This window comes from Urocampus carinirostris, chromosome 11, assembly GCF_059441175.1.
Source record: "Urocampus carinirostris isolate Australia breed hairy pipefish chromosome 11, RoL_Ucar_1.0, whole genome shotgun sequence".
NCBI classification, from domain to species: Eukaryota; Metazoa; Chordata; class Actinopteri; order Syngnathiformes; family Syngnathidae; genus Urocampus; species Urocampus carinirostris.
This window is the reverse complement of record NC_142359.1, coordinates 13,774,940-13,801,090: the sequence shown is the minus strand read 5'-3', so window position 1 is coordinate 13,801,090 and position 26,151 is coordinate 13,774,940. Positions and strand designations below refer to the sequence as shown.

General features: G+C 40.1%; 1 protein-coding gene across 1 annotated transcript; it reads right to left on the bottom strand.

Moving 5' to 3' along the window:
* Window positions 1-1,346: 1,346 nt before the first annotated feature.
* frem1a (Fras1 related extracellular matrix 1a) lies at window positions 1,347-22,760 on the bottom strand. Its single transcript, XM_088347391.1, has 34 exons — window positions 22,485-22,760; window positions 22,257-22,351; window positions 20,974-21,266; window positions 20,709-20,899; window positions 18,833-19,156; window positions 18,641-18,749; window positions 17,807-17,938; window positions 17,386-17,730; window positions 16,400-16,542; window positions 16,135-16,331; window positions 15,932-16,031; window positions 15,669-15,836; window positions 14,520-14,728; window positions 14,359-14,452; window positions 13,021-13,273; window positions 12,708-12,899; window positions 12,452-12,637; window positions 12,122-12,318; window positions 11,849-12,050; window positions 11,523-11,667; window positions 11,206-11,347; window positions 10,925-11,120; window positions 9,069-9,333; window positions 7,941-8,355; window positions 7,656-7,860; window positions 7,455-7,599; window positions 6,507-6,636; window positions 6,220-6,292; window positions 5,865-6,014; window positions 5,607-5,779; window positions 5,185-5,316; window positions 4,991-5,103; window positions 3,656-3,741; window positions 1,347-2,695 (listed from the first exon to the last, which is right to left on the bottom strand). The coding sequence occupies exons 1-34, from the start codon at window positions 22,758-22,760 to the stop codon at window positions 2,493-2,495; spliced, it is 6,279 nt and encodes a 2,092-aa protein (XP_088203517.1). The 3' UTR covers window positions 1,347-2,492.
* Between the last annotated feature and the right edge of the window lie 3,391 nt (window positions 22,761-26,151).

Genomic DNA, 26,151 nt, shown 5'->3' with positions numbered 1-26,151 from the left:
TATATTTTTGTAATGTATATATTTGAGACACTTATTCTGATATGTTTTGCGAATTAAAAGAGGGGCGGAGCAAACGCGGGCTGACGGGAAGTGGGGTAAAGGTGAGTGAGACTTGTTGTCGCGGCGGACAATAGTGGATATATATTTTTCCCACCCTTACCTTTGGAAATATAGCCTTTTTTTCCTTGGATTAGTTTCCACGGGTACCTCCGCAGGTCTGCATCATACCTTAAGTACCGGTATCATTTTCCGTTCATTTTGCCGACTGTGATTTTTGGACTGTGTACTTCAATGAAGGACATTTAGTTTCAACCGCGCGACTTGAAGTCGGGTCTGGATAAATTTGATGTTTGTGTTACAATTTTTTAACGTGGGCGCATGCGGCTTGTATACAGGTGCGGCTTGTGTATGTGCGAAATCGGTTTTCCTCTGAAAATGTGGTGGGTGCGGCTTATAATCAGGTGCGCTCTATAGTCCGAAATTTACGGTAAGTGGGGATTCCGCAGAATAAAAGAGATACAAATTTCTCAACCTAAGAGTTAAAAAAAAATCAACAACGATGTGATAGTTCACGTATTTTTGCCTGATATTCAAATCAATTTTTTTTACTAGGTGAACGCTTTTTTGTACCACTAGGATGCACTCAATATTACACACTGTCCCTTTACGTAGTAAACGCTACAATTATGTAGTTGTCAAACATTGTACAATAATACTACTTTTAATCACCTAAACGTAAACACCGAATGTTGCAGTCATAAAGGTTTATTTTACGTTAAGAATAATCAGCCCGAGTTTGAAGCTGAGAGTGAATATTACCCGGACAAGGAATGAAGCGTATTAAAAGTAAAGGACTTTTACATTTCATTTAAAAATATTTTGTATTTTTCCGAAATTCGTCATCGTCGACAACTGAACAAAAATTCGCGGGTCTTGTTTTAGCAGGACATTACCAAGTGATTTGATTCAACATGTGATTGGCCAAAAAAGATGCCAATCAATAAAACTGACAAATGGTTATAGCAAAGTGGGAGGGCTGTTTAAAACAAAGGCGTATACGTACATGTAATTTCTACAGTAAAATTATAAAATCTAAAAGAGAAAGGAGAAACAACGTTATATTCTTGTTACTCATTTCTACGTGTGAATAAAAATCCAAAGAACTTTGTGTTTTCTCAAATCAATTTTTTTCAAATCAAATATTTATATATTTTTAAGACGTGTATGACGTGTGTTTAATACGCAACGTTAATATCATATTGAAGAAAATTAAAATCTACCATACCTCCTCTAGTAAGAAATAAATAAAATAAAAAACATCACTCTGGTATTTTTATAGTTTTTATTACAATACATGAAAACATGGACACAAAAATATACATACCTGTCAACCTGTACGTTTTTGCCGCACAAACTACGTTTGTGATGCATTTTAAGACGTGTACGACATACAAGAAAATCTGTGCGGAAAAACGCAAATTTGTCAATGATGGGTACCATCCGGTAAACACCGACTAACACAAAACTACAAATCAATCAAGTCAAACGAGTTTGCCGCGGTAGCCTCTATCTCTGTATCGTTTTTTTCGTTGCAAACAAAGCAAGCGGTTTGATGCATCTGCCGCCTCGGATTTCATGTGGTAGTCATGTAGTGAAAGGAAGTACGTCTCTTTTTAGAGAACCGGCTTTTTCAGCTCAACTCATAAAAAGAGAGCCGGCTCTCAATCGGCTCACTTGCTTTGATGCATTACATTACGAATCATTATTGTTGTATAAAGAAGTTGAGAAAAAAAGGAAGTATAAAAGGAGAAAATGAAAAAAGACAGGTTTGTGGTTATCCCTTCAATCAGTATATTACCAACAATAATTTAATGCCGAAAATGAATTAATAATTTGAATAAGAAAATGTATTATTCTACTTAATTATATTTGCATGTTTTTTTTCTTCTACAGTGAACATCCAAGCTACTTAATTTTGGAACTTTTTTTACAATAAACCTCATTCATGTCGAGCAACTCAGTATCTCACAACGAAATTCTAATTAACAATATCTATGATATAACGAAACACATGTACAATATAACATAAGTAAAGTAATTGTAAAGTAATGATAAGTGAAATAAATAGACAAAAATACTCATACGTGTCAACTTAAGCATTTCCCCGTATTCTGAATGGCTTTTGATCGTTTCAAATTTTGTATGCTGTATCATAATTTTTGTGCGGAAATTAAAAAGAAAACTTCATGATATTCATGGTATTCAAATCAATGTTATTTCCTATCACTGGATACGTATTTGGGTACCACTAGGGATACTAAACATTATACACTGTCCCTTTGATATGAGCGATTGTAATCATTAGTAAGAAGAGCAATTAGCTGATGTTGACAGGTATCCTGCATGAACATTTGGGAGGCTTTTCAGTTCCCCTGAGGTTTCTCTATGTTTTTAGTTCATTTGAGGCATGAATGAAATGCTCTGGCATGGATTCAAATCTTGATTGAACAAATGTAGCTGTGACTTCGTCCTGTCGTGCAGTCCCTTCTCTGCCACTTTGCCCTCTTCCACACCAGAATGCACATTTTTCTCCCTTTCCCAGCGGAGATAGAAGATGCCTTGGTCCAGTTAGTGTAGGTGGCACTCTGCCCATCTGCCCACACCCAAGAACCTTGGGTGTCTCTGTTGTTAAGGCCTGGAGACAGATAAGGGTGTCAGAATAGGTCAAATTGAATAATTCTTGCTATTGATGGACTTCAAACATGAAAATGAATGTTTCATAAGTAAATCTGCACGCCGCATGCATTCCGAGCCAACGTTTCGGCACTTGGACCTGATGTACACCAGAACCTGCTGCATTGGTCAAGATTTTTGGGGCAGGAAGGTGTCAACTGTTTTTCTGTTATTACCAGGGTTGGGTAGGGTTACTTTAACTTCAATACTTTCAATTACTTTTGGATTACTCCAATACCAAATATGCTAATAAAAGACAAAAAAAAAATATGAATAAAATGACTACATTTTGTGCAGGCTTGGGGAGTAACGGAACACATGGAACGGCAAAAATGATGTTGGCAAGCTGTTTGGATTTATTTTCATTTTGTTTCTGTTGCAATTTATGTTAGTTTTGCCATAGATCAAAGAGATCAAAGCCAGGAGAGAAAGCTTACCACGTGTTGTGAGTCATAATTTTATTCATATTTAGTTTCTTTTGTCTTTAATTAACATATTTGGTATTGGAGTAATCCAAAAGTAATTGAAAGTAATCAAGTTAAAGTAACCCTACCCAACCCTGGTTATTACCTATATTGAATGTTGATGATGACTGTTGAAAAGACATGTACTATCAATATCACTTGTTTAAGGATAGCTCCTTGAATTGCAGCATCTCATTTCATAAAAGGTCCTTGTTTTTTTTTAAATTTCATTTTCATGTACTGTATTGTTTTTTTTGTACAATAATACAATATGAAAAGGAGGCGAGGAATGGGCGCCACTAGGTTGTACTTGCCCAAGACACACCACAGGAAATAGTGCCCCTACAACCCAAGTGGTTAAAGGATCTAGCCACCCACCCTCCCTATAAACAACATATAAAAAGACATGTAAAACAAAATGATAAACATGGAGAGGGGGGTCGTTTCCCACAACACACCTATCCAAAATGGTTTCCTCCCGCCAAAGTCCCATAGCCAATCCATGTCGGTTTTCGAGAAAACGCTTGCCAGCGTACCTTTATATCTGAAAAAAAGAGAAGGGAAGTAATGTTCTAAGACACATACGGCAAAATCATGGACCATGGGCCAAATGTAGCCTGCTTAGATGCTAAATAGAAAAATGAGAGTCAAACAATGGTTTAAGGTTTTTAAATATGTCAACTAGATTTCAGGCACAGTTCTAAGGTCTTGGAAACCTCCTGTGTGGGTTCAAATCCAGCTACCGGAGTTTGTATGTTCTCCCCGTGCTTGAGTGGGTTTCCTCCGGGCACCCTGGTTTCCTTCCACATTCCAAAGACATGCATTTCAGGTGGATTGGCCGGTCCAAATTGTCCCTAGGTATGAATGAGCGAGTTGTCTGTGTGCCCTGCAATTGGCTGGCAACCAGTTCAGGGTGTCCCCCGCCCACTGCCGCGACCCTCCAGAGGATAAGCGGTGCAGCTAATGAGATGAGATGAGATGAGATGAGATGAGATGAGATGAGAACTAGATTTCACCAAAGCAACGTGCAATTCCAAAAACTATGTTTGCTGAATACCATTTATAAACACAGAACATTGAGAAAATCTATGCCGAAGAAATAAAAGTCACAGGCGCGCTGTTTAAGTCCGGTGGCTGGATTTGAACCCACACAGGAGGTTCCCAAGACCTTAGAACTGTGCCGCATACGCGCTAACCACTGCGCCGCCGTGCTGCCCGGATGCACGAGATATTAAACCATAAAAACGTCGAAGATCTTAGCGCGCTAGCGATACAGTACACACTGTTACTATTACACACAAACCAGGAAGTAGAAGCCGGATTTCTTCTTCGATGTGGATGCTGGGTGACCTCTCACAACGTCACTACAGTACTGTCCTCTACTCGGAAAAAGGTGCACACAATGCAAAATCTAACTTACAGCAATGTCTGGATATTTTTCGGCATCCCGAAAAAAATGATCGTATCTGCCGGAATTGTAAGTCAAATGTACGTAAGTAGGGAGGCGTCTGTAATTGCTTTATCATCAAATCTTACCTCCCTGAATCATTATTTGTGAGCCTTTGAAAATAACCCCAGTTATCCAGCTATGGCACACTTTTTAAGCCATTAATTTACTAGTCTGGCCATTATTTTATAGTCTGGTTTATGATAGTCTGGCCTAGCATGTGGCCCACAAGCTAAATGAGTTTGACACCCCTGTTGTAATGGCTCAGGAACACAATTTCTAAGATAACCTGCAGTTAACTGCATATTCCTTCTTAGTCATTTAGCTGCACTCAAGTGTCCTTTACCTTTCCCTACAGCTGCGCATTGCTCCACTCCATGACGTTTTGTGCTTCTTGCTGAGGATGTAGCAGTAACCACTGTGAAAGGTCCAGCTTTGAGGACACAGCGGGGAAACCAACTGTTTGGGGACACATGACCTTTTGGTACTTCTGAGCATGCATTTTCTTTTAAATCAACTTAATCCCACTGAAACAAAAACCTGGTCAGTTGGCTTCCAAGATGTCCAAGAGACACCATTGCAATGAAAGATCCGATTGGACGTCTGGTTGAAATGCAAGAGTCCCATCACTTCTGGCAAACATGGCCTGGGGACAAACTTATCAGTTGCCACCTGTGGGACACAATTAAACAGTGGTCTGTTATTAATTCATCTGAAATGTAAATGTTTGATATCTCAATCCAGTCTGAGAAGAGTAAAAAGATCCATCACTCCACTCACGTTTCCACCTTTTGTTTGGTTGTTGAATGTTCTTGGGTTGCCACGACTTGACTGAATTACCCTTTTCCCCTCCTAAAAATGAAAATCTGTCATTCCTCACATAAAACTGCTTAGTGTGCAGAAACGTAATGAAAATGTTTCAAATCAACTTGAGGAGATCAATGGAAATTCCAGGTACTTGCAGGCTTCAATTTGCATTCGAGCTTGCTGTTTTTTCTGGGGCTGACCACTCCTTGGATGGTTGACTGCGTGCCAAGGAACAGTTTCCTAAGCCTTCTCGAGGAATGTTGCGGGTATTTATCAGGCAAGATGGTCTTTACTTTGATTAAATGTTTCTGATTTTTCTTGCACTGTCCTGTAGTTCCAATTTGAAAATAAAACCAGAATATGCACATGATATTTTGATGCATAATAGAAAAATAATGACCAGAAGTACCCACCCTTACCCCGGTCCTTGATGATAACTCGCGCTTTGTTTAAGCTGCCGATAACTGTGCCTTCTGGAAGAACTAGTACAACTTGAAAGACTTCATCTGCTTCTTCAAGCTGATCAGGAAGGATTTCACTGTTCCAGGTTCTTCTCGAGACACCTTCACCAGGCAGTAAAAAAAAACACCACACGATTTGGAATTATTGGCATGTGTTGCTTTAAATTTGCAAACCAACAAGGATACATTTTTGATTTTTGCAGTAGTAGTCACGTGGCTTTCAGTAAAATGCACATTTTCAAAAGTACCAGCAAATTCTTTGAGTTGAATCAAAACCATTTCATTATAAATTAAAAAAGCACTGTACCTGGATCAAACTGAATAAGGGAAGATGAGGTCGGGAGGAAATCTTTTCCTCGAGTTGCAGTCAATTCGTTCACCTGTCATGAAGAAGCAAGAGCCAAATCTTAGGTTTCTGAGATCTCACAATTGTTTTTTTGTTTTTTTTTTGGTTTTGTTTTTTCTTAATCTCAAGAAAACAAAGACAGACGGACAGAAAATAACTCACAATTATTTCCTGTCTGTCTGTCTTTGTTTTCTTGAGATCAACATTTTCCGAACGGATCAAAAACATTCTACAGACGGTGAGCAAACCTGGACAGTCACATATGAAGAGTCAGCTAGATACCCTTTTCGGAGGATATCCACAGAAACTCTTTTGTCCTTCTCGTTGACGCAGTATTGGGCCTGGGACAGCTCGAGGCTGGACCAGTTCAGTTGAAGTCTGCAAGGAAAATGAAAGATGATCACAACAGCCAAACTGTATCAATCATGTGTATCATTTATATCAGGGGTCAGGAACCCTTTTTGACTAAAGGGCAAAATATTTTGATTTTTGGGGGAAGGGCCACAGCATATATTTGAAGAGAAAATTCAAGCAAACAAACAAACCTGCTCTTCAAACCGAAACTAATTCTTTGGCACATTTTATTTCACTGGGTAACATTTGATTATTTGATTAAAATCTATGAAATAATAATAATGCCAAAACCCATGTACCCTATTACTAAATATAACACTTCTCTCTCATTTGTTACTCTCCTGCAGTTACTCAAGATTTTGATCTGCATTTTTGTTATAAATATTTTTTTTTTAAAAAAGGTGCAGGGCTAGTTGTTTGTAAAGATGTCACAAAATATTGCAAACGAGAAGGATACAGTTGTATTTGGGGAGTGCGCTATGTGTGCACCCCTACTACTCACTCAATCAAATTGCTCTGGGTGCCTGGCTGACGTTTTTGGATGTTTACAGTTTTTTATGCGGATTTTCATCATAAAGTGTCTCAACGGTGAACATAGACTCCTTCGAGACGACCAAAACTGAATCGATTGGAGCAACATTGCGAGTGTACACTGTAGTTGAAACTTTGCCCTAATATATTCTGGATCAAACATATCGCATACTACAGTCTGGCTTTGCATATACTAATTCCATTAAATTGAATCATCGCAGAGAAGATTGCAGTGGTCCTCATTTGATCTCCAAGCCAGATATACTCATAAAAAGAGCCATATGTTCCCGACCCCTAATGTATGGTCATACATATTAGATGGGCCCTTGTTTCCATGTCGATTTGATACTCTGAACTCCAAGCTGTCGGACAGAGATTCTGCCTTCAGATTGATGATATAGACAATTGTTCTTCTGTTCAGGTCCATTTGTGAGATGTGCCTCCGTGCATAACCACCTAAGAGAAAGCCAAGCTTTAGATGGTGACACAACTATACGAAAGACTCTCCTTACCTGTCGTGGTATTTTCCAGGTAACCGAAATAGGGCAGACGCACAATGGAAAAGGTCAGGTCCTCATCTTTGCTGTTGGTATCTGTGGCTTTCAGTTCCCGTGATGACAAAAAGATTCCGAATCGTCCATCGGCTAAGCGCTCGGCCTTCCAAAGCTGGAGGAGTTTTACCATCTCAGGTTTTGATGGGGCGTGCGGAGGCTTGATCTGCAATTGGACACACATCCAAAATTTGTCCGAGAGCAAAAATATATTTTATTCATGCTTTGGATGTTTGCGGCATTGACCTGAATGACAAAAGACAACGGTTCTGTGTGCATCTTCCCATCCAATAGTACGCCTTGATGGGTGCCGTCTGTGGCGGTGAACTCAAATCGGTCAATAAGTGCTTGCCCTCCGCTGTGCTTGTACACGATTTCTGACTCCTCAATGTGTCGCTGGGTGAAGTTCGAGCCCGCCATGAGTGTGGAGCCTTGTAATAACAACTGGCCGTGCTGTGGCGGCTGCAGGAGTTTGAAGACTAGGCGGCTGCTCGGGGTGTCAGGGTCGCTCAAGCTAAGGCAGTCGGGAGTCAGGGTCATGGCAAAACCTTGGGTGAGCTCGAGGCCTTTGTTGGACAACAACGGGGGGGTGTGATCCATCATGTTAACTGACACCTCCAAGATTCCCTCTCGGCTTGTCTTGCTGTTATTAACAACAAATCTGTCACAACAGGAAAAAAAACCTTGGATCAGGGGTGGGGCAAACTACTCAGGCTTTTTCATCCGGCCCGCCAAATGAAAATGGTCAATCCAGAATAAATAATAATACATAATAAAAATGTTTTGGTGCCAACTATGTCCCCATTGTCCCTTTGTGTGTTTACAACTAAATTACTACTACATAAGTACTCCAAAATACCACAAAATTCTACAAAACTAATTATCAAATTAAGTGCTTAAAAACAGGGACCTTATATATTATTTTGCCTTCTGAAAAGAGAGAAACACTATAGAAATACTACAAAAATATAACTACACTAATACAATAATACAAAAATACTACCACAGAAATATTACAACAAAGAACTCCAAAAAGAGAACTGCAGTAGTATTAGAAAAATGCTAAATAAATACCAAAAGAACATTACTATGAAAAAACTACAAAATTACTACAGAAATACAACCGAACTACAACAAAAATACTAGTACTGTATGGAAATACTTCAAAAACACTTCAGCAGAAATACTACAAAATACCACAACAGTAATACAAAAATGGTACCATACTACATACAAACATATATACAAATGGGCCCCAATTTCAAACTCATTTTTGGGAAGTGGTTAATAAAAACACCGGAGGAATTTAGTCCAAATCAAACTAACATAAAAGGGGGTGTTTGCAACCCAACTGTATATAGGGTGTAGAATTACTTTATGGTTTCTGTTGGGGCGCTGGCTTGCTTGTTGTGCACATAAACCACACGATTTGCCGCAACGTCCATTTGGCTGAAAGAGGAGACGGGGATCCCTGGAAACTTGGTGTTTTCCAAATGCCCACGAGCTGCCGGAATTTTAACGACAAAAATTAACTCCTGAGGCCGGTTCGTGTGGTCAGAGGCAAGCAGTGTGTCAGTGGTGAGCACCACGCGACCGCCTTGGTTGACTGTCACAGGCTTGACAAAAACGGAAATGGTTCCTGGGAAAATTAGCAGAAAAAAGTCCAATTGGTATTTTAGACAGAAAAACTTAAGGTGTTTATTGTCATATGCACAGTAAAGAACCACAGTTCCCTGCACAATGAAATTCTTACATTGCCAGCGTAAAAATAGAAGAAAAAAAAAACAGAAATACAAATAAAATAAGTGGGGAAAGTGTCCATTCTTTTGTACGGGGTTACATAAATACTAAAAGTTAACCATTCAATTTGAATCAATAGCGATATTTTTAGTGGACAAATCAAATGGACATACAAACGCTTCCCTACTTACGACCATTCGACTTACGAAAAATGGTAGATACTAAGATTTTTTTTGGGACGTCAAAAAATATCCAGACATTGCTGTAAGTTAGATTTTGTATTGTGTGCATGTTATTCAGAGTAGAGGACAGTATTGTTGTGCTTCTTTCCACTGCGTGGCGCTGTGAAAGATCACCCAGCTTCCACCCCGAAGAAGAAATCCGGCTTTTACTTCCTGGTTCGTGCGTCATAATAACAACGTGTACTAAATCGCTTGTGCGCTAAGAACTTTGACGTTTTTATTGTTTAATATCTCGTGCATCCATTCAATATGGTTGGTGTAAAAACTAAAGAGGCGAGCCATTTCTTTTGAAATGAAAGTAGAATAAGAAAGCTTGATGCGGTTGAGAAAATGGTCGGAATGCTTTTTTTCGGCCATTTACCACGGAGGAGGAAGTAGCCCATTTCAGCTGTAACCTAGATCTTCTTGTCACTACAACAATGTCATCGTAGACTGCTAATATTGTTGCAGTACACTGGCAAATGATCGTCAATGAATTATTTATTTGGTAATTTACTTGTCTACTTATAAGTTTTTTGATAATTTCAAATTTTCTATGCTGTATGTAACGACCCTCAATCATGCGCGACACAAGGTTTCACAGTCACTCGGTTTATTGCCTGCATTCAGTAAACAAAATAATACAAAAGTCAGGGCATCTGTTCACGACTGCAATAATTTTCAGCGCGATGCAAATTGGCTGAAGCTACGGCAAGCGCTGAAGCCAATAAAGTGCCAAACGAAAAAGACAGTCGCAGACGCCCATGACTTAACAATTGAATGAGGTACCGGAATATTAACAGTAATACAACAAAAACACGAATTTTGTGAGAATTAAAAAAAATTCATTGTAGATGGCTAATATTATCGCGGTATTCTACAAAGTCTGTCTTGCACTGAGTAAATAGGTGCCACCTTGTGTTTTTTACCGCTTAATAAGGGGAGTTGCAAACATAAATAAGGGGAGCAAATGGCTGAGTTTGAAAGGTATAGGTAAATAAAATCGGCTTGTTTACACAAACTATTTTGTCTACATAGTCTTTCTTGGTTTGAGAAAATAGAGAGTAAATAGGTTGTGTTTGTAAGGTTTACTATCAGTAATTAAGGGAAATTGCAATTGGATGAGTGTGACAGGTATGAGATTGTAACCTTTGTGAGGGGAATCGTGTTTACTATTAAGTGGAGAAATTGGCTGAGGTTGAGAGGTATGAAATAGAAAGGTAGAATACACATACAAATAATCAGTTATTCTAGGAAACACTAAAATACCTTTTTCTACATGTTTAATGGATATGTTGAACTGCTGTGAAGGAGAATGATTTCGTCCGTCATACAAGTAGAAAACAAACCCATCCTGCATTGTAGTACCCAGAGGGTTTCGGTGAACGTATCGCAGAAGATTCATATCCACCATTTCTTGGGTAGAGTTTTCTCCAGCTTCCAGTGAAAGCCATTTGGTAACACGCTGCAGGATAAGAATATGAGACTCACGGAATAGCTGGTACCCTTAAGAACAGTAGAAAACGTTCTCTTTTTTAGTACACACACACCTTAACCTGGAGGAGTCCCTCCGTAGGTATACTTTTAAAAATGTACATAATCTGCGATGGGTGAGTGTCATGATCCTGCGCGAAAAGGGTTACACTGGTTATGAGTCGGACCTCACCTGGTTCCACTTCAAGCCCATTGTTTCTAAAACAGGGAGCATAACGTGTTTGTTATCACATTTTCTGAGCATTTATTTTCAACAGATCAATTGAGGTCTCCAATAATTTTGTTGTTGACATTATTTACTCGACAGGTGAATGCTGCTAGCAACAAGAGTTGTGTCTGTCACGAGTAGGCTCACAAAAAAGAGAACCCTTACCTTATCAAATAGGGTTTTTCATCATTGACTGGCAATACTTCCACCATCACCTGTCTTTGAATCTTGTGTTTGCCGTCCGTTAACTGAATAGTAAAGCTATCCTCCAAATGCTCAGAGTCGTCGTGCTTGTAGGCCACTGTGTTGCCTGCCAGATAATGTAAATGTGATAGAGGAAAGAAAAAATAAAGCCCAAGATTTGATTCCTTTGACCACTTTCAGTCTCTAGAAAAGTATTTATTTTCTACTGTTTGCTCATGATTACCATATCGAATGGTAACCTAGTGCAGACACAAACCGTTACCATGTAATCTTCTTGTTCCACACACCATTTGTTAGTTCTGTAATTGTGAAATCAACCGCAGTAGATTCTAAATGGGCATCCTGGTGAGCTTCAATTCCTTGCAGACGGATGATATCGCCATGCTGAGGGTGTTTCAATACATGGAAGAGCAAGACGTTCTTGGGGACATCCAAATCTGTTGCGTTTAGCACAGACAAGTCCAGAAGCTTCATTTGGCCTTCATGTACCTGAACAGAATACAATAGTTTATGAACTGTGGGACAGAGACCACAGCAAAAAGAAAAAGCCTAAATCTCACCGTCATGTTTCGAGCCACAAACTTTGGAATCTCGTCATTTTCTGGGTTGATGACAATGTTAAAAGTCACAGCAGGAGAGCTAAATTCGCCATCTGAGATGCAGAAATTAAACTGGTCGGCTGTCGGTTCCAATTGTTGGTGCTTAGACTGGACATAGTTTATGTGACCAGCAATGATATCTGTATAAGAACAGGAATCTGGGCGGGAGTGAAGAAGATGTTTTTTTAGGGAAAAAGGTTTGGGGTTGTTCATACAAAGTCTGACTTTTGACTGGTCAAACATAACCTCTGCATGTTTGCCCACAAATCCAGATGGAAGCGGAATGCTTACCTATGCTCACACCCATGTTGCTTTTCTCAAAACCAGGTCTCGGTAGGATATTTTCAAGGTAGCCAAACTGAGGCTGAGTTACCAAAATAAGTACTAGATCATCCACAACCGTGTCCAAATCGGACACCTTCAAATGACTTGCTTTTATCGGGGCTTTCTTGCCTTCGTCCACCACAAATACCTCTCCTAAAAAACGAACAAAAAATATATGTTGCTGTATAGATGCCATGCTCTTTTGTGACTGAAAGTGATCCACCTGTTGTAAGCGAGGGTGCCTGGCTGTTGACTGGGAAAATGGTGACGTGGAGGTCATACACAGGCAGGTTAGTTTCCCGTTTTTTATTGGTTGAGTTTCTTCCACTGCAGCAAAGCACAGATTTTTCTGTTTCTCCATCAGAAATCACAAAGGTGATGGTGTCATGGTGCGGAGTGAGTCCTATCTCCTTCCCTAAAACCACATACTTGTTAGGCCCTCATCTTTCATCATCTAAATTACTGGTATTCTCCCCACATTGTTTCTCTGTGTCCCACCATGTATTACCTAAACTGTTTCAGCCATTTCCACTTACCTGTGTGCTTGTAGCTGATCAGGCCAGCATTTATGTCTGCCTGAATGAAATTGTCGACAACAACGCTGTTTCTCATGACCAGCCCACTCTGAGGCTGACGTGCAATCAAAAAAGCCAGACTGTCGTTTTCAGTGTCTGCGTCGATAGCGCGAATGTACTCGGAAGAAATAAGCGTTGCCTGGCCTTCGGAGCAGTTCAGCACAGATCTCAAACCAGCAACCATCACCGGTGCCTCATCATTGACTGGAATCACCTAAAAGAAAATTACAATATTAGGTTGGTGATGAAGCCTATAGGATGGCAACGAAACAACATTTTATTAATTTGTTGATAAGTAAAATAACTGTACAAAATTTGGAATTTTTGAACTCTCTGCTGCCGTCGCCTGGCTAAACATCATGTTTGCTTCCTGAGCCAGTTCGTTTATGATGTGCGTGCAAGTACATGCATTTTTTTAGACGTGCTTGAAAAATCTCTTGCTTTTTATCTTTCTTGGGGTTTTTGGTTGGCCTTTGGACAATACTTGAAATGGGCCACTTCTTTCTTTTACCATTTTCATGCTACACTAATACATGAAAAGAAAAAAATGCAGGGGCAAGCATTAACTTGCTCTCCACCCACCCTTCGCTCGCCGTTCCTGCTACCTAATCTGTTCTGTAGCCGGAACAGCTCTGCTTAAAGGAGGATAAAAGCTGATAGGCGCAGTGGGAAAATATTCTACTTTCAACTTTTTAAGGACACCCCAAAAAACACCCCCACATTTATTGAATCAAAAAAATAAAAATGGCTTCATTTAAACAATGTTTTGTAAAAGAGTCAGCAGAAAAATAAGATGAGCCCGTGCAGGCTGACCAATAGTCTGCATTTTGGGAGAAAATATAAAATAGCATAAATGAATGAAACAAAATATGTTAGTGGAAACATCTAACAAACTTAGTTAAAGGCAGAAACTGATCCAAACTTACCTGCAAGGTTTATCCACCGACCTTTAAACTTCATTTCAACAGCAACGACATTTTCTCCCACATCCCAGAAGCCCCTCGCTCCGCTTTTTGATTTAAGTAAATCACTTTGTTTAATCGAATCAGCTTATTTAAACTTACAGTCACTGTCATTGGTCAAACCAGGAAAATTCCTGTGCAGAAGTACATCCATCTCAAAACATTGGCGTGTGAAATTTGAGCCTTGCCTAACCAATTAGCAAGGAGGTAGCATCCATATCAAACTCGCGATTATAAATTATGCTGGTGAATATTTTATCAAGGATCAGTCAATTGATCTACTAATTGCTGTGCTTTTAGTTGCAATACTGTAATTCTTTTCAAAGTGAATGCTTACGTTGACATGCAGAACAAATGTGATTCGATTGGCACCGTCTGTTGCGGCCAAATCAATTCTGTCGTCAACAGTTTCTGAGTTGTCATGACTGTACCTACATTAACGACAACACAACTTTAATGTGAGATATTTTTAACAGAGTACAAGGTCTAATGTCTTACCTAACTCTGTTGTGGGTCAGGTCATTCCAAGTAAAATGTTGTCCTGGTTTTAGAGGTAGGCTGTTAAGATGTAATGCTCCATGATGGGGTCCACTCAGAAGCTCCACTTGCAAGGCTGCAAGCACAGAGTCTACATCTGACAGCAGGAGGTGTTCTGGGCCGAGACGGCAATCGCCACCCTCTTCCACCGTTAGTGGGTTGGCAATGACCTGCAGTAATACATTATACACTTCAAAAAACACTTAAGTCAAAAATATTCCAATCAGGTAAAAAATAGACTGCTCTAACTAATTTAATTGATCGGTTGTTTTGTACGAAATTACTTTATTTAAATGTGGGGTGCGCTATTTGAAAAAGAGTTATTCTTTGCCACCATCTGCTGGCTTGAAATCACGATTGCAGCCTTAGGCAGCTTGTTCATGATGCGCATGCAAGTACTTGCATTTCTTTTTTTCATCTTTCTTTAGGTTTGGGTTGACGTTTGGACTCTACTTGATATAGGCATTTTCTGACTTTCGCCATTTTCATGCTCCTCTGACAAATAGAAATAAAAAAAGAAATCCGCGGGGGCGAGGACAACATCACTCTCCAGCACTCCCTTGCACCTAATGTGTTCGGACATTTCTGATAAGAGTAAGAGAAAAGCAGTGGCACAATGGAAAAAAAAGCATGAGGGCTCTTTGAACTCAGTTGGGCATTGATAACACACATTCAATAGAGAAAATATTCAACTTTTAATTTTTAAAGGACACCTCAAATAACCCACCCCACTTCCGAACAAATCATTCTAGCTTTTTTAAGGAAGGGGTTTGTTTGTATAATCCCCTTTTTTCATAAACAAAAACAATATTAGTTTTGTCCGTACATGATGAATCAATTTTGGTGTTTTCGTTTTCAAAACCAACCAGTCTTGACATGTATTTTGAAGCTTGACCAAATTAACCCAAGGAGTGGATCACTCTACGTTCAACCCAAGTTGGCCCAATTTCGTTGTCACAATATGTTAACCCATTTTGTAACAATGACAATAAAGGTATATTCTATTCTATTCTATTCTTATTTTTTGACCATAACGGTTAAAAACAATCAAAAGTATTGAAAGCATTGTTAGAAGGCCAATGTTCAGCCCTGGTCATTGCCAAACTGTACCTGGGGAGCTTGGTTGTCCACTGGCATCACAGTAATATTAAAGCAGATCCCATCAAGTGTTTTTTCTTGCGCATTGGTAACTGATAAAACAAATTGGACAGAGCGAGGAAAAGGGCCAATATCCATCATCGGAGGCGTGTAGGCTACTTTCATGAAGTTGACGGCACTCTAAAAGAAGAGAAACAATGATGATGAGGTTTACTTGAATTTAGATGCAGATGATATTATTGCAAGAGCCCCCCAAAAATACAGAATTGTTTTACCTGTGTGAATAGTTGCAACACAGGCGCATTTATGTCTTTGGTAAATTTGGGGATGCTGTCTACGAGGAATAACCTCCCTGGGTCCTCGTTGTCCGTTTGACTTCAAAACAATACAACAAAGCTCACAAGGAATGTTTACAGAAAATTGTTGGTTGTTGGCACAAAAACACAGTTTTTGCAGTGCCAAACCAAACCATACTGACCTCTGATAATCACTATAAAAGGGTGGTGTCGTCACTTTGTAGGTCAGATTGCTGTCTGGAGAGTCCTTGTCTACAAAGTGAAGGTGTTGCTGTGTGATATGTACCACCTCAGTCTCTTTAACCACAAGACACCGTCTGGTACCGGGAACCTCCGTAGGTGGTCTGCTTGCTACCGGACGTATGTGCAACGTGACCACCTGGGAAGAAAAACAGCTTCAGAGGATTCAGCGTACCACACCCAACAGAAAAATACAAAGATGCATGCCTGAGGATCCGATAAGTTTGGCGGATCTTGGAAATCCGACAGCACAAACTCAAAGGAGTCATCGGACACTTCGCTGCCCGTGTGCCGATAATAAACAGTGGACTGAGAGAGGTCCCGCTGCAAAAAAGTGGTGACTGTGTAACCTAAGGGAACAAGTAAAAAAACTTACATGCATGTTTACAATTTTGACTAAAAAGGCAAGCAAGCAGCTCATTCTAAAACTCTTAAAGCAGCACAAAAAAAACAAATTGCGTCAAAAATCACCCAAATTAATGGGTTGTTTTGCACAAACAATCCCACAAATATTTGTTGTTTCACCCTGGTCAATCCTGGAAGGGGGATAACCACATGTGAGGTCCTTTCTCAAGGTTTCTCTTTTTTCCTCACACTGAGGTTTTGAGTTGTTCCTTGCCCGCATGCTGGTTTAAAATCAGGTAATTGTGCAATTGTGTAATTGTAATCCTGTGCAGTCCTTTGAGACATTTTTGTGATTAAGGGCTATATAAATAAATGTGACTTGACTTGACTTGTTGTTTGGTATTGAAAAAGAACAATAAAAATTACATTATTTTTCTGTAGTAACTCTAATTAGGTTAGTTTATTCGAAAGAACCAACAAACAACTGGGTAATTTTGTCAAAAACAATAGGTAAAACTGAGATTTTATGGGGAACACCTCAAAAATTATTTCATTGTTTAAAAGTCTCCTCAAAATAGGTGGCTTCAAGCAAAAATACATGATCCTTTTCAAGACTGAGCCCATTGTTTTAAAACAAAACTTAAAAATTGATGTTATGTTGTTTGAAACAACTCCCAAATCACAGAAACAATTTTGCTCAGAAGAACCGAGAAGATTGGAACATCTGTACAAAACAACCAAGAAAGTTTGATTAAATTGATCCAAGTAACTCATTTTTTGACCCAATTTGGGGGATTTTCCACTTTTTCTAACTTACCAGTTTTTGAATAGGCATTAGGGTTTCTTACCCATTAGGCCTGGTCCTGGAAACTTCATAATTTCTCCAAGCTGTGGAGGCCTAGTAATGTTAAACAGGATGTAATCACTGCTGGAGTCTGTGTCAGAAGCCTGCAGGAAGGTGCCTCTCAGGAGACTGGTCTGGCCTTGGGAGACCTCTAGCAACTTGTTGGTGACCAGGAAAGGAGGGCTGTCATCTTTCGGGAGGATCTTGATGGGGAATTTGTGCCGTGTCTGGTGCTGACCGTCGCTGATGCGGAAGACGACAAAGTCGGCTTTGGAGTCACTATCGTCGTGGTGATAAAGGACTGTCCCGCTTTTGATGTCCTCCACGGAGAAAACAAAGGCCTTCCCACCTAATAATGCAAAGAAAATTTAACAATTCAGTCATTGTTATTGCAATGATAAATAATAAGTAGACCAAGATGAAACCTCTGACAGTCAGTCGTCCATGCAGAAGGCCGTCCACGATTATGATACGGACAACGCCGATGTTGTCATTGTCCACAATCTGGAGCTGCTCCCACGTTATTGGACGAGATTGACCTTCCAACAGGCTGAGACCTGTATGAAAAATTGTTCAGAGAGGTTTGCTCACCTGCAAGTACAGCTTCAAGTCTTTGAATATGAAGATGTATAATAAAACAATCTATAATCTTCCTGTCCGTTTAAGACGTTACTTTAAGGTTCCGTTACTCACACACAAAAGTTTGCATGGACTTGCCCCTCTTATCTTTCTGAAATTTTTTGTTCCTGCTTGTAGCCTCCACTCGAAAAATGCTAGTCTACTTGTGACTCCAATAGCCTAGAAGAAATCTGCAGGCTCGAGAGGGTTCTTCATTCGGGTCCCGGTGCTGTAGAATGCTCTGGAAGTGTTTAAATCTAGACTTAAATACACTGGACCTGAGACATGTCATCATCTGCATTGACCTGTTGGATAGGATGGGAATCTGTGTCGTTGCCATTCTGGACTTCTCGAGCAATTTTAGTTATTAACTATGTCAATTGATGGTGTTGACTATATTTTATGTGTTGCTTCCCTATCAACATCCATTGAGGCCCGCCCATCCTGGAAGGGGGATTAACTTTTGTGGGGCCCTTTCTTAAGGTTCCTTATCTTCCTCTTGCTTTATAGTTTTATAGTTTTTCCTTGCCCGCATGCAGGTTTCATATCAGGGGATGTTGTAATTGTGGCCTAGCCAGTACTTTGAGACTTTTTGGGACCAGGGGCTGTACAACTAAATGACTTGAATCAACTAACCGTACCCTTGTTCCAAGAAACTCTGGGCGCATTGGTGTCAGCAGTCCGCACCGACATGTGCACAGTCACCGGTGGGCTCTTTTTGAAGAAAAAATCATGAACCTCTAATTCCATCTGTAGGGTAAGATTTAGTTTAAAACATTCAGACACAATAGATCATACCGCAACAACAAAAAAGGATGAATAAATATTACTACCTCAAAGTTCTTGCGTTGGGTATGAGAAGAGTTAGGTGGTTGGTACGCAATGAGCATCCCGTTTAAATCCAACCAAGTAAAGGAATTGATTGGGCGCGTTTGGTCAGAAAGGTGAGCGATGAAGCCGTCCGAAGGCGCTTTTGTGATGTTAAAAATCAGCCTCTCTTGTGGTGTTTCCTCATCCTCGCCATCTAATGTGGCAGTGGACAGTGGGGTGAGAATGAACTGGTCCACCTCCAGGATGAATGTCGACATGAATGACGCAGCGGGGGCCTGATTGACCAGAGCGCCTGTGATCTGCACCGGAATCCAAATCTGTTCCGACTTCAGAAAAAAATGGAGCACTTATTTAAAATCAAGAAATAATTTTATTCTTAAATCTCATACATAATTCGTTCTACATTTATGAGGATAAGCTGAAAAGAAACTCTGATTAAAACCCTTTTGTTTTCCATTTCCAAAGTCTCAGTTTAAGAAAAGAAAAGAAATGAAAAGAAAAGAAAGGGAAGAAAGAAAGAAAAAGAAAGAAAGAAAGAATGAAAGAAAGAAAGAAAGAATGAAAGAAAGAAAGAAAAGCTTTTTTAAAAAATTTCCACTGCTGTTTGGGACTCACAACTGATAGGAAGCAGCAAAGAGGTGGGGATGAGGGGCATTGGAGATTGATTTAATGCTTAAGGATTTATTTGATTAGGGATTCAATGTGCCATAATTTAAAAATGTTCTTGTTTTAAGGTTTAAAAAAAGTCATTTAAATAGTATTTATTTATATGCACATTATTGTTTTTTTTCATATTTTATGTATGTATGTATATATATATATATATATATATATATATATATATATATATATATATATATAAATACATTATCATATGCACATTGCAGATGACACTCAACTCTATCTTCCGATAGAGGAATCTGCCACACAAACTAAAATTTGGAGGCCTGCCTCACTGAGATAAAAGAATGGATGTCACTCAACTTCTTGTGCCTTAACTCTGAAAAGACCGAAATGTTAGTTATTGGTCCATCTAAATGCTGTGACTTGTTCTCAAAAACCGCTTTGAACATTGACAAATGTAATATCACCCAGAGTGACTCAGTCAAAAATGTAGTTGTCATATTTGACCCCGGGCAGCACGGCGGCGCAGTGGTTAGCGCGTGTGCGGCACAGTTCTGAGGTCTTTGGAACCTCCTGCGTGGGTTCAAATCCAGCTACCGGCCTTACTGTGCGGAGTTTGTATGTTCTCCCGTGCTTGCGTGGGTTTCCTCCAGGCACTCCGGTTTTCTCCCACATTCCAAAGATATGCATTTCAGGTGAATTGGCCGGTCCAAATTGTCCCTAGGTGTGACTGAGCGAGTGAGTTGTCTGTCCACGTGTGCCCTGCGATTAACGGGCAACCAGTTCAGGGTGTCCCCTGCCCACTGCCCGGAGATGGCTGGGATGGGCTCCAGCCCCCCCACGACCCTAATAAGGATAAGCGGTACAGCTGATGAGATGAGATATTTGACCCCAATCCGTCCTTTCAAACACATGATAAAATATTACTAGAACAGCCTTTTCCATCTTCGCAACATTGCTAAAATTTGCCCTATGCTGTCTCAGTCGGATGCGGAGGTTATAATTCATGCGTTTGGTACCTCCCGTCTTGATTACTTTAATGCACTACTTGTATTTTTTTTTAATCAAATAATATTTCAAATAAGCAACCACATTTATTTATTTATTTGTTTGCTTATTTGTAGTGTGTATTCTGATCACTGTTATGGTTGCCCCATATCTACTCCACGTCAGTCTGATCTTTACAACGCAGTCTCCCAGATTGAGTGCACTCATGTTGCAAAATAATTGTAAATACAATGAAATGCACATTGCCTGATATATGTTGCCGCTCCTGGTATCTTTGAGGTCAAGCCTGATGGCAATGTAGTCAATGTCAGGGGATGGTGGAGTCATATGTTTATACTTCAGCCCCATAACCAAGAAGTCCTCGCAGGGCACTTTGAAGAACCTGATGATGTTCACCCCCTTCAGGCACACTTCAGAATGACATCTCGCTGGATCTCCTGGAAAATGCGATTTCGCGTTAGCTTTGAAAGGCAATAGAGAGAAGGCTTTCTGCATGAAGGCCATCGGTTACCCTCAACGTAGCGCAGTGGCTCATCCCCTCTCTTAACAGTTTCCTCCGGCTTTCCAGTAATAAGCAGACCATGAGCTGGCAGGTGAGAGTCGTGGGTATTGAGATGAATGCTGCACTCTAAACTGGGCCGCTTTTCATAACGGAGGGAAATCACGTTGCCATCAATATCGGGAGAGAAGCCAGACAACGGAACTTGCAACAATTTAGGTCCGAGTTTGATAATACTGCATTTGGGATCCACAATCTCAACATGGAGAGAAAAGACCTCTGTGTATGTGTCATTCTCTGTAAACCTGTGAAGAAACGCACCGTGAGTATTACAAACCTCGAAAATATAACATGTAGAGTACAGCAAACCCCCATTTATCACAAATTGCAAAATGATTAGCAACATAAAAACTCACAGTACTGGAAAAAATCTGCTAGGTCAGAAACAACCCAATTTGCGTCAAAAGTGGATTGATAAACATTTCGGGTTCACAAATGGTCTTTTGGTAAACAGCTGCAAAAATGGGGTAGTTTGGCTAAAAACAACCCCTAAAAATGGTTGTCTTTAACATAACAACCACAGAATACTTGATTGATTTTTAAAAAAAAGATCCCCGCCCCCCAAATTAGGTGATTTGTTTGAAAACCCTTAATTTGATTTACTTTGTACAAAAAAAAGCTGCAAATTGATTTCTTTAAAAATCTATCCATCTGAACTACTTTTTAAATCTTAATTTGTGTGTTGTGGGGTGTGTGTGTTTGTATGTGCCTTATAGGTCTTGAAACGGCAGAACTGATTTTAATGAAAATGTACACATTTGTTCTTTAGCTTGTTTTTAACCAACCCCAATAAATACAAACAAAATGTATAAATATCTTCTTTCACAGTGTCTCAAATGCTCTCTGGCGGCCAAATTGTGTACTGCAGCTCCCGACCAAGGACCCCTCCAAGCAGCCCAATCCAATCTTCTGTCGGCCTGGGAACGCCGGGCCATTTTGCTTTTTCTGCTATAAATAACAGGTTCCATTCTTAAAACAATCCTGAAAAATATTTTGCGTTGACCCGAAAACAAACAAAAGCCAGCAACTATGTCATTTTGTTTAGAAGAAACGAAAATATTGTGTTTTGTTGTGCAAAACAACTTGTCCCAAAATGGTAACATAAAAAAAATAATAATAACTAAAAAACCTAAAATCAGATTGTTTCTCACAATATAATCCAGATCAAGTAGATCCAAGTAATTAATTTTAAACCAGTTTTTTAATATAAGTGTGTTTGCATGAAGGTGATGTACCAATAGAGCCGAAGCCTGACTGTGTCCTTCATTAAAAGTGGTGAGCCATTATGGACGTACTTGACCTCCTTCTCCCGATAATGGCAGTTGAATACCTGAGGGGGTAATGAAAACATAAATGTCACTAAGTGGCATTGAGTGTGCCAAAAAGGATTTTGCACTTAAAAACAGCCATCCGAGCTATCGCCAAGAGTTGGCAACGTTTCTGTACTCGATGTTCCATTTTACCTGCGGCAGGAATTTTCCCACTCGTTGAGTGATTGGTTCATTTGACACCACTTCCACTTTGCATGTGTTCTTTTGTATCGGGGCGAGGAAGTGGAGGTAATTTTCTGGCAGGTAGGTTGTCTGACCCCGTCTGACCTTCAAAGTCATGTTGCCTTTGACCATGGAAGCGTGGCAAGTCATACCACAGAGCAGGAAGGGGAGCAAGGCCAAGATTTGAACTTTCAACATCATCTTTGTTCGCAGTCCACCTTGAGTCTCAACGTCCTTTTTGACCATCGCCCAAGAAACGAGGCAGCCTACAGAGAGGAGGTCCAGGGGCTGATGACCTGGTTCTCTGAAAACAACCTGGCCCTGAACACAACAAAATAAGGAGATCATTGTGGATTACAGGAGTGATCCAGGAGTCCTAAACTCTGATGATGTTTCCTGGACAGCCTACTCCACAGCCATCATAGGAAGGCCCAGCAGCGTCTACAATTCCCAAGAGTATTTAGGGAGAACAACTTTGATAGGAAGCTGCTGCCGGCCTTCTACAACTTATCCATCGAGAGCCTGCTAAGCTACTGCGTTTCCACATGTTACAAGAGTTGCGGACAGAGGGAGGTTGCAGGAGACAGTAAAAGCAGCACAGTGCATTATTGCCTGCCCTCTCCCCTCCCTGATGGACATTTACTCCACTCTGTGCATTTTCAGAGCCCAAAACATCATCAAGGATAGGTAAGATCCAGGTGCCTGGCTCTTTAACCTGATGATCTCTGTAAGGTGCCACAGGTGTATCAAAGCAAGAACAAACAAAGAGGAAATGTTTCTTTCCGAAAAACCATTACTACCCTAAACTCCTACCTACAGCGTTTATGAGTATGCTGAGCTGTATGACTGCCACAGCTTTTAACGCTTTCACCTGTTTTCTTTCTCTGATTACCTTTTTTATTTTTTTTACATCCATCGAAAGGAAAAACCCCACAATTTCATTCCACTAATATAATGACAATAAAGGCCCTCCACTCATTCATTCATTCATTCATTCCTCCATTCAGTCATTCATTTATTCAAAAGAGACATTCTTGATCCTTTTACCTTTTGACGAGAAACCTCATGGATTGAAGCTCGGAGAGTTTGGAACCAAGCTATGGAGAGGGAACAAAAATACAGATCACGATGGTGAATCCCAACATGAAAAGGCTTGACCAGGCAGAGAATGAGTGGCTAGAAGCCAGGCAGGCCCCCCTTGTAATTAGACCATTCAAGCTCTAGCTTGTTCTCGTCAACGATTCATTCAGATACGCAAAGCACGCTTCAAGTCTTCCTTACAATTTCAATGCTTCCTACCGTGCTGTTTTGGCCTCGTTTCAAAGCCAAGTAAAGCTCATTTTTCCTACCTTGTCCAAAAAACAAAACAAACTGAGAGTAATTATTCAACATAACCCAAAAAAATCATTGGCTGCTCTCTTCCCACTCTGCAGGAAATTATCTTGCCATACCGAAACAGAGCCAACAACATTATCTAGGACTCCTCTCACCCCGGCCACCATCTTTTTGACCTGTTGCCCTCTGGTAGGCGTTAGACGTCCCTAAATTGAGAACGAAAAGGCTCAGAGGCCGTTTCCTCCCTAGGGCCATCAACACCCTAAGCAGGTGCTCCGAGACTGTGAAAAATATATATTTTACCTATGTATAGAAAAATAGGTATTCATACTTAATTAAACGACAAATTTTGTTGCTGCTCAGTGTTATTAGACGACGTTTTGTTGCACTATTACGATCAACTTTTTATTCATCGCACTTTTGTTACGACAGAGAATTGCACTTACGACTCGGGCCAGTCTCCAAGCACTACCATGTAAATATTTTTGCCCATTTTTACTGACATTCATTTACCTCTTGTTTCTCTTTTAAGTCTTTATTATATGTTAGCTTGTTTATCCTGGAGTGCCATGTCTAATATTTTTGCAGACAATGTTCACTATGTTGTTATCAATGACTTTAAAGACTCTTCTATTCTATCGTATTCTATTATCACCAAAGCAACAGACAGAAATAAAGAAAACGTTATTTGTCCCCAAACAACAACAGGTTTCAGGGGCTTCCAATACAAGGGCTCCATGAATAGAAAAGAAGTCCCGACTGGAAGCTAATGTACAGTAGTGATAAAAGATGACGATTGGGAGAACACTTTGAAAGAGGGACACAAAAAACTAGCAATCTGACAAGGAAGGAGTTTGAATAGAAATTCTATCCACCCTCTATAACTTCAAAATATAAGAATACATCCAATTTATGTTGGCGGACCAGTGGAAGGGTGGGGGATTTCACTCTTATTTTCTAGGATTGCGCAGAGATATCAAATTTCTGGAGAAGTATTTAGACAGAAATAAAATTGATTATTGGTTGGGAGTTGTGGTTGGACCCAGCTACCTATGTATGTAGGAATTTTGCCAGAAGACTTGTTGACTGGTCAATACAAATATGTACCGTACTATGGTTTATGCTTCTGGTAGCAAAGAAAATTATCCCAGTTTCCCGGTTGAAACCACAACCTCCTGACAAAAAAAGAGAGATACGAAATAAAGAAAATGTACATCATAGAGAACAGGGACAGACAATTCACTCGCTCATTCACGCCCGGGGACAATTTGAACCAGCCAATTAACCTGACATGTATGTTTTTGGAATGTGGGAGGAAACCCACGCAAGCACGGGGAGAACATGCAAACTCCACACAGGAGGTTTGATTTCACGACCTCAGAACTGTGCCACACACGCGCTAACCACTGCGCCGCCGTGCTGCCCTACCTTTTAATTTGATTTCTTTTATTAGCAACTTTTGTTGTTGTTTTTTCTTTTGTTGGTTATGAGAATGTCACTTGTATATATTTTTGCTTTGTGTTGTTGTACGGTGGGTGACTTAACTCTCTGTTGTGAATGGTGTGTGAGAAATAAAAAGTTATTAAAAAAAAGAAAAAGAACTACCGGCTATGCAGCGGAGAAAGAATGTTAAGTGTCAGTCAACAAAGTGGCTTTGTTCAGACAGGAAACCCGGGGGGCATCTTTTTGCGGAACACTACGGCTATTCACCTTCAAAAGCACCGTTTACTTCCAAGCAACCACCTCTTGTATTAACAGAACCAAGTCCTTGTTACAATACGGAAAACAAAAAAGATGATACAACGCAAAGACTTTCCATAATTGGTTATCTCAAACTGTATATATCACATATACTGTACAACATCAGCCTTCAAAATCAATAGCACAACTGATGATTTGCTTTGAAGCATATGGACACACAGGGTCTCCAGGCAGCCTCCACCAACATGTTAGATAACATCCATCCATGCATTATCTGCATCGCTTATCCTCAGTAGGGCTGCGGGGGTGCTGGAGCCCATCCCAGTTAACTTCGGCCAGTGGGCAGGGGACCCATGAACTGGTTGCCAGCCAGTCGCAGGGCACACAGAGACATACAAATCACTCGCTCATTCACACCTAGGGACAATTTGAACTGGCCAATTAACCTACGACGCATGTTTTTGGAATGAGGGAGGAAACCAGAGTGCCCGGAGGAAACTCACTTTTTTAGATAAGCTCTGGCTTTTCCCTGTCAGTCCTGTTTTCCCTTCTATATTCTTTTAAATAAAAGTTGTTGATTTTTAATTAAGGCAGCGCAGCA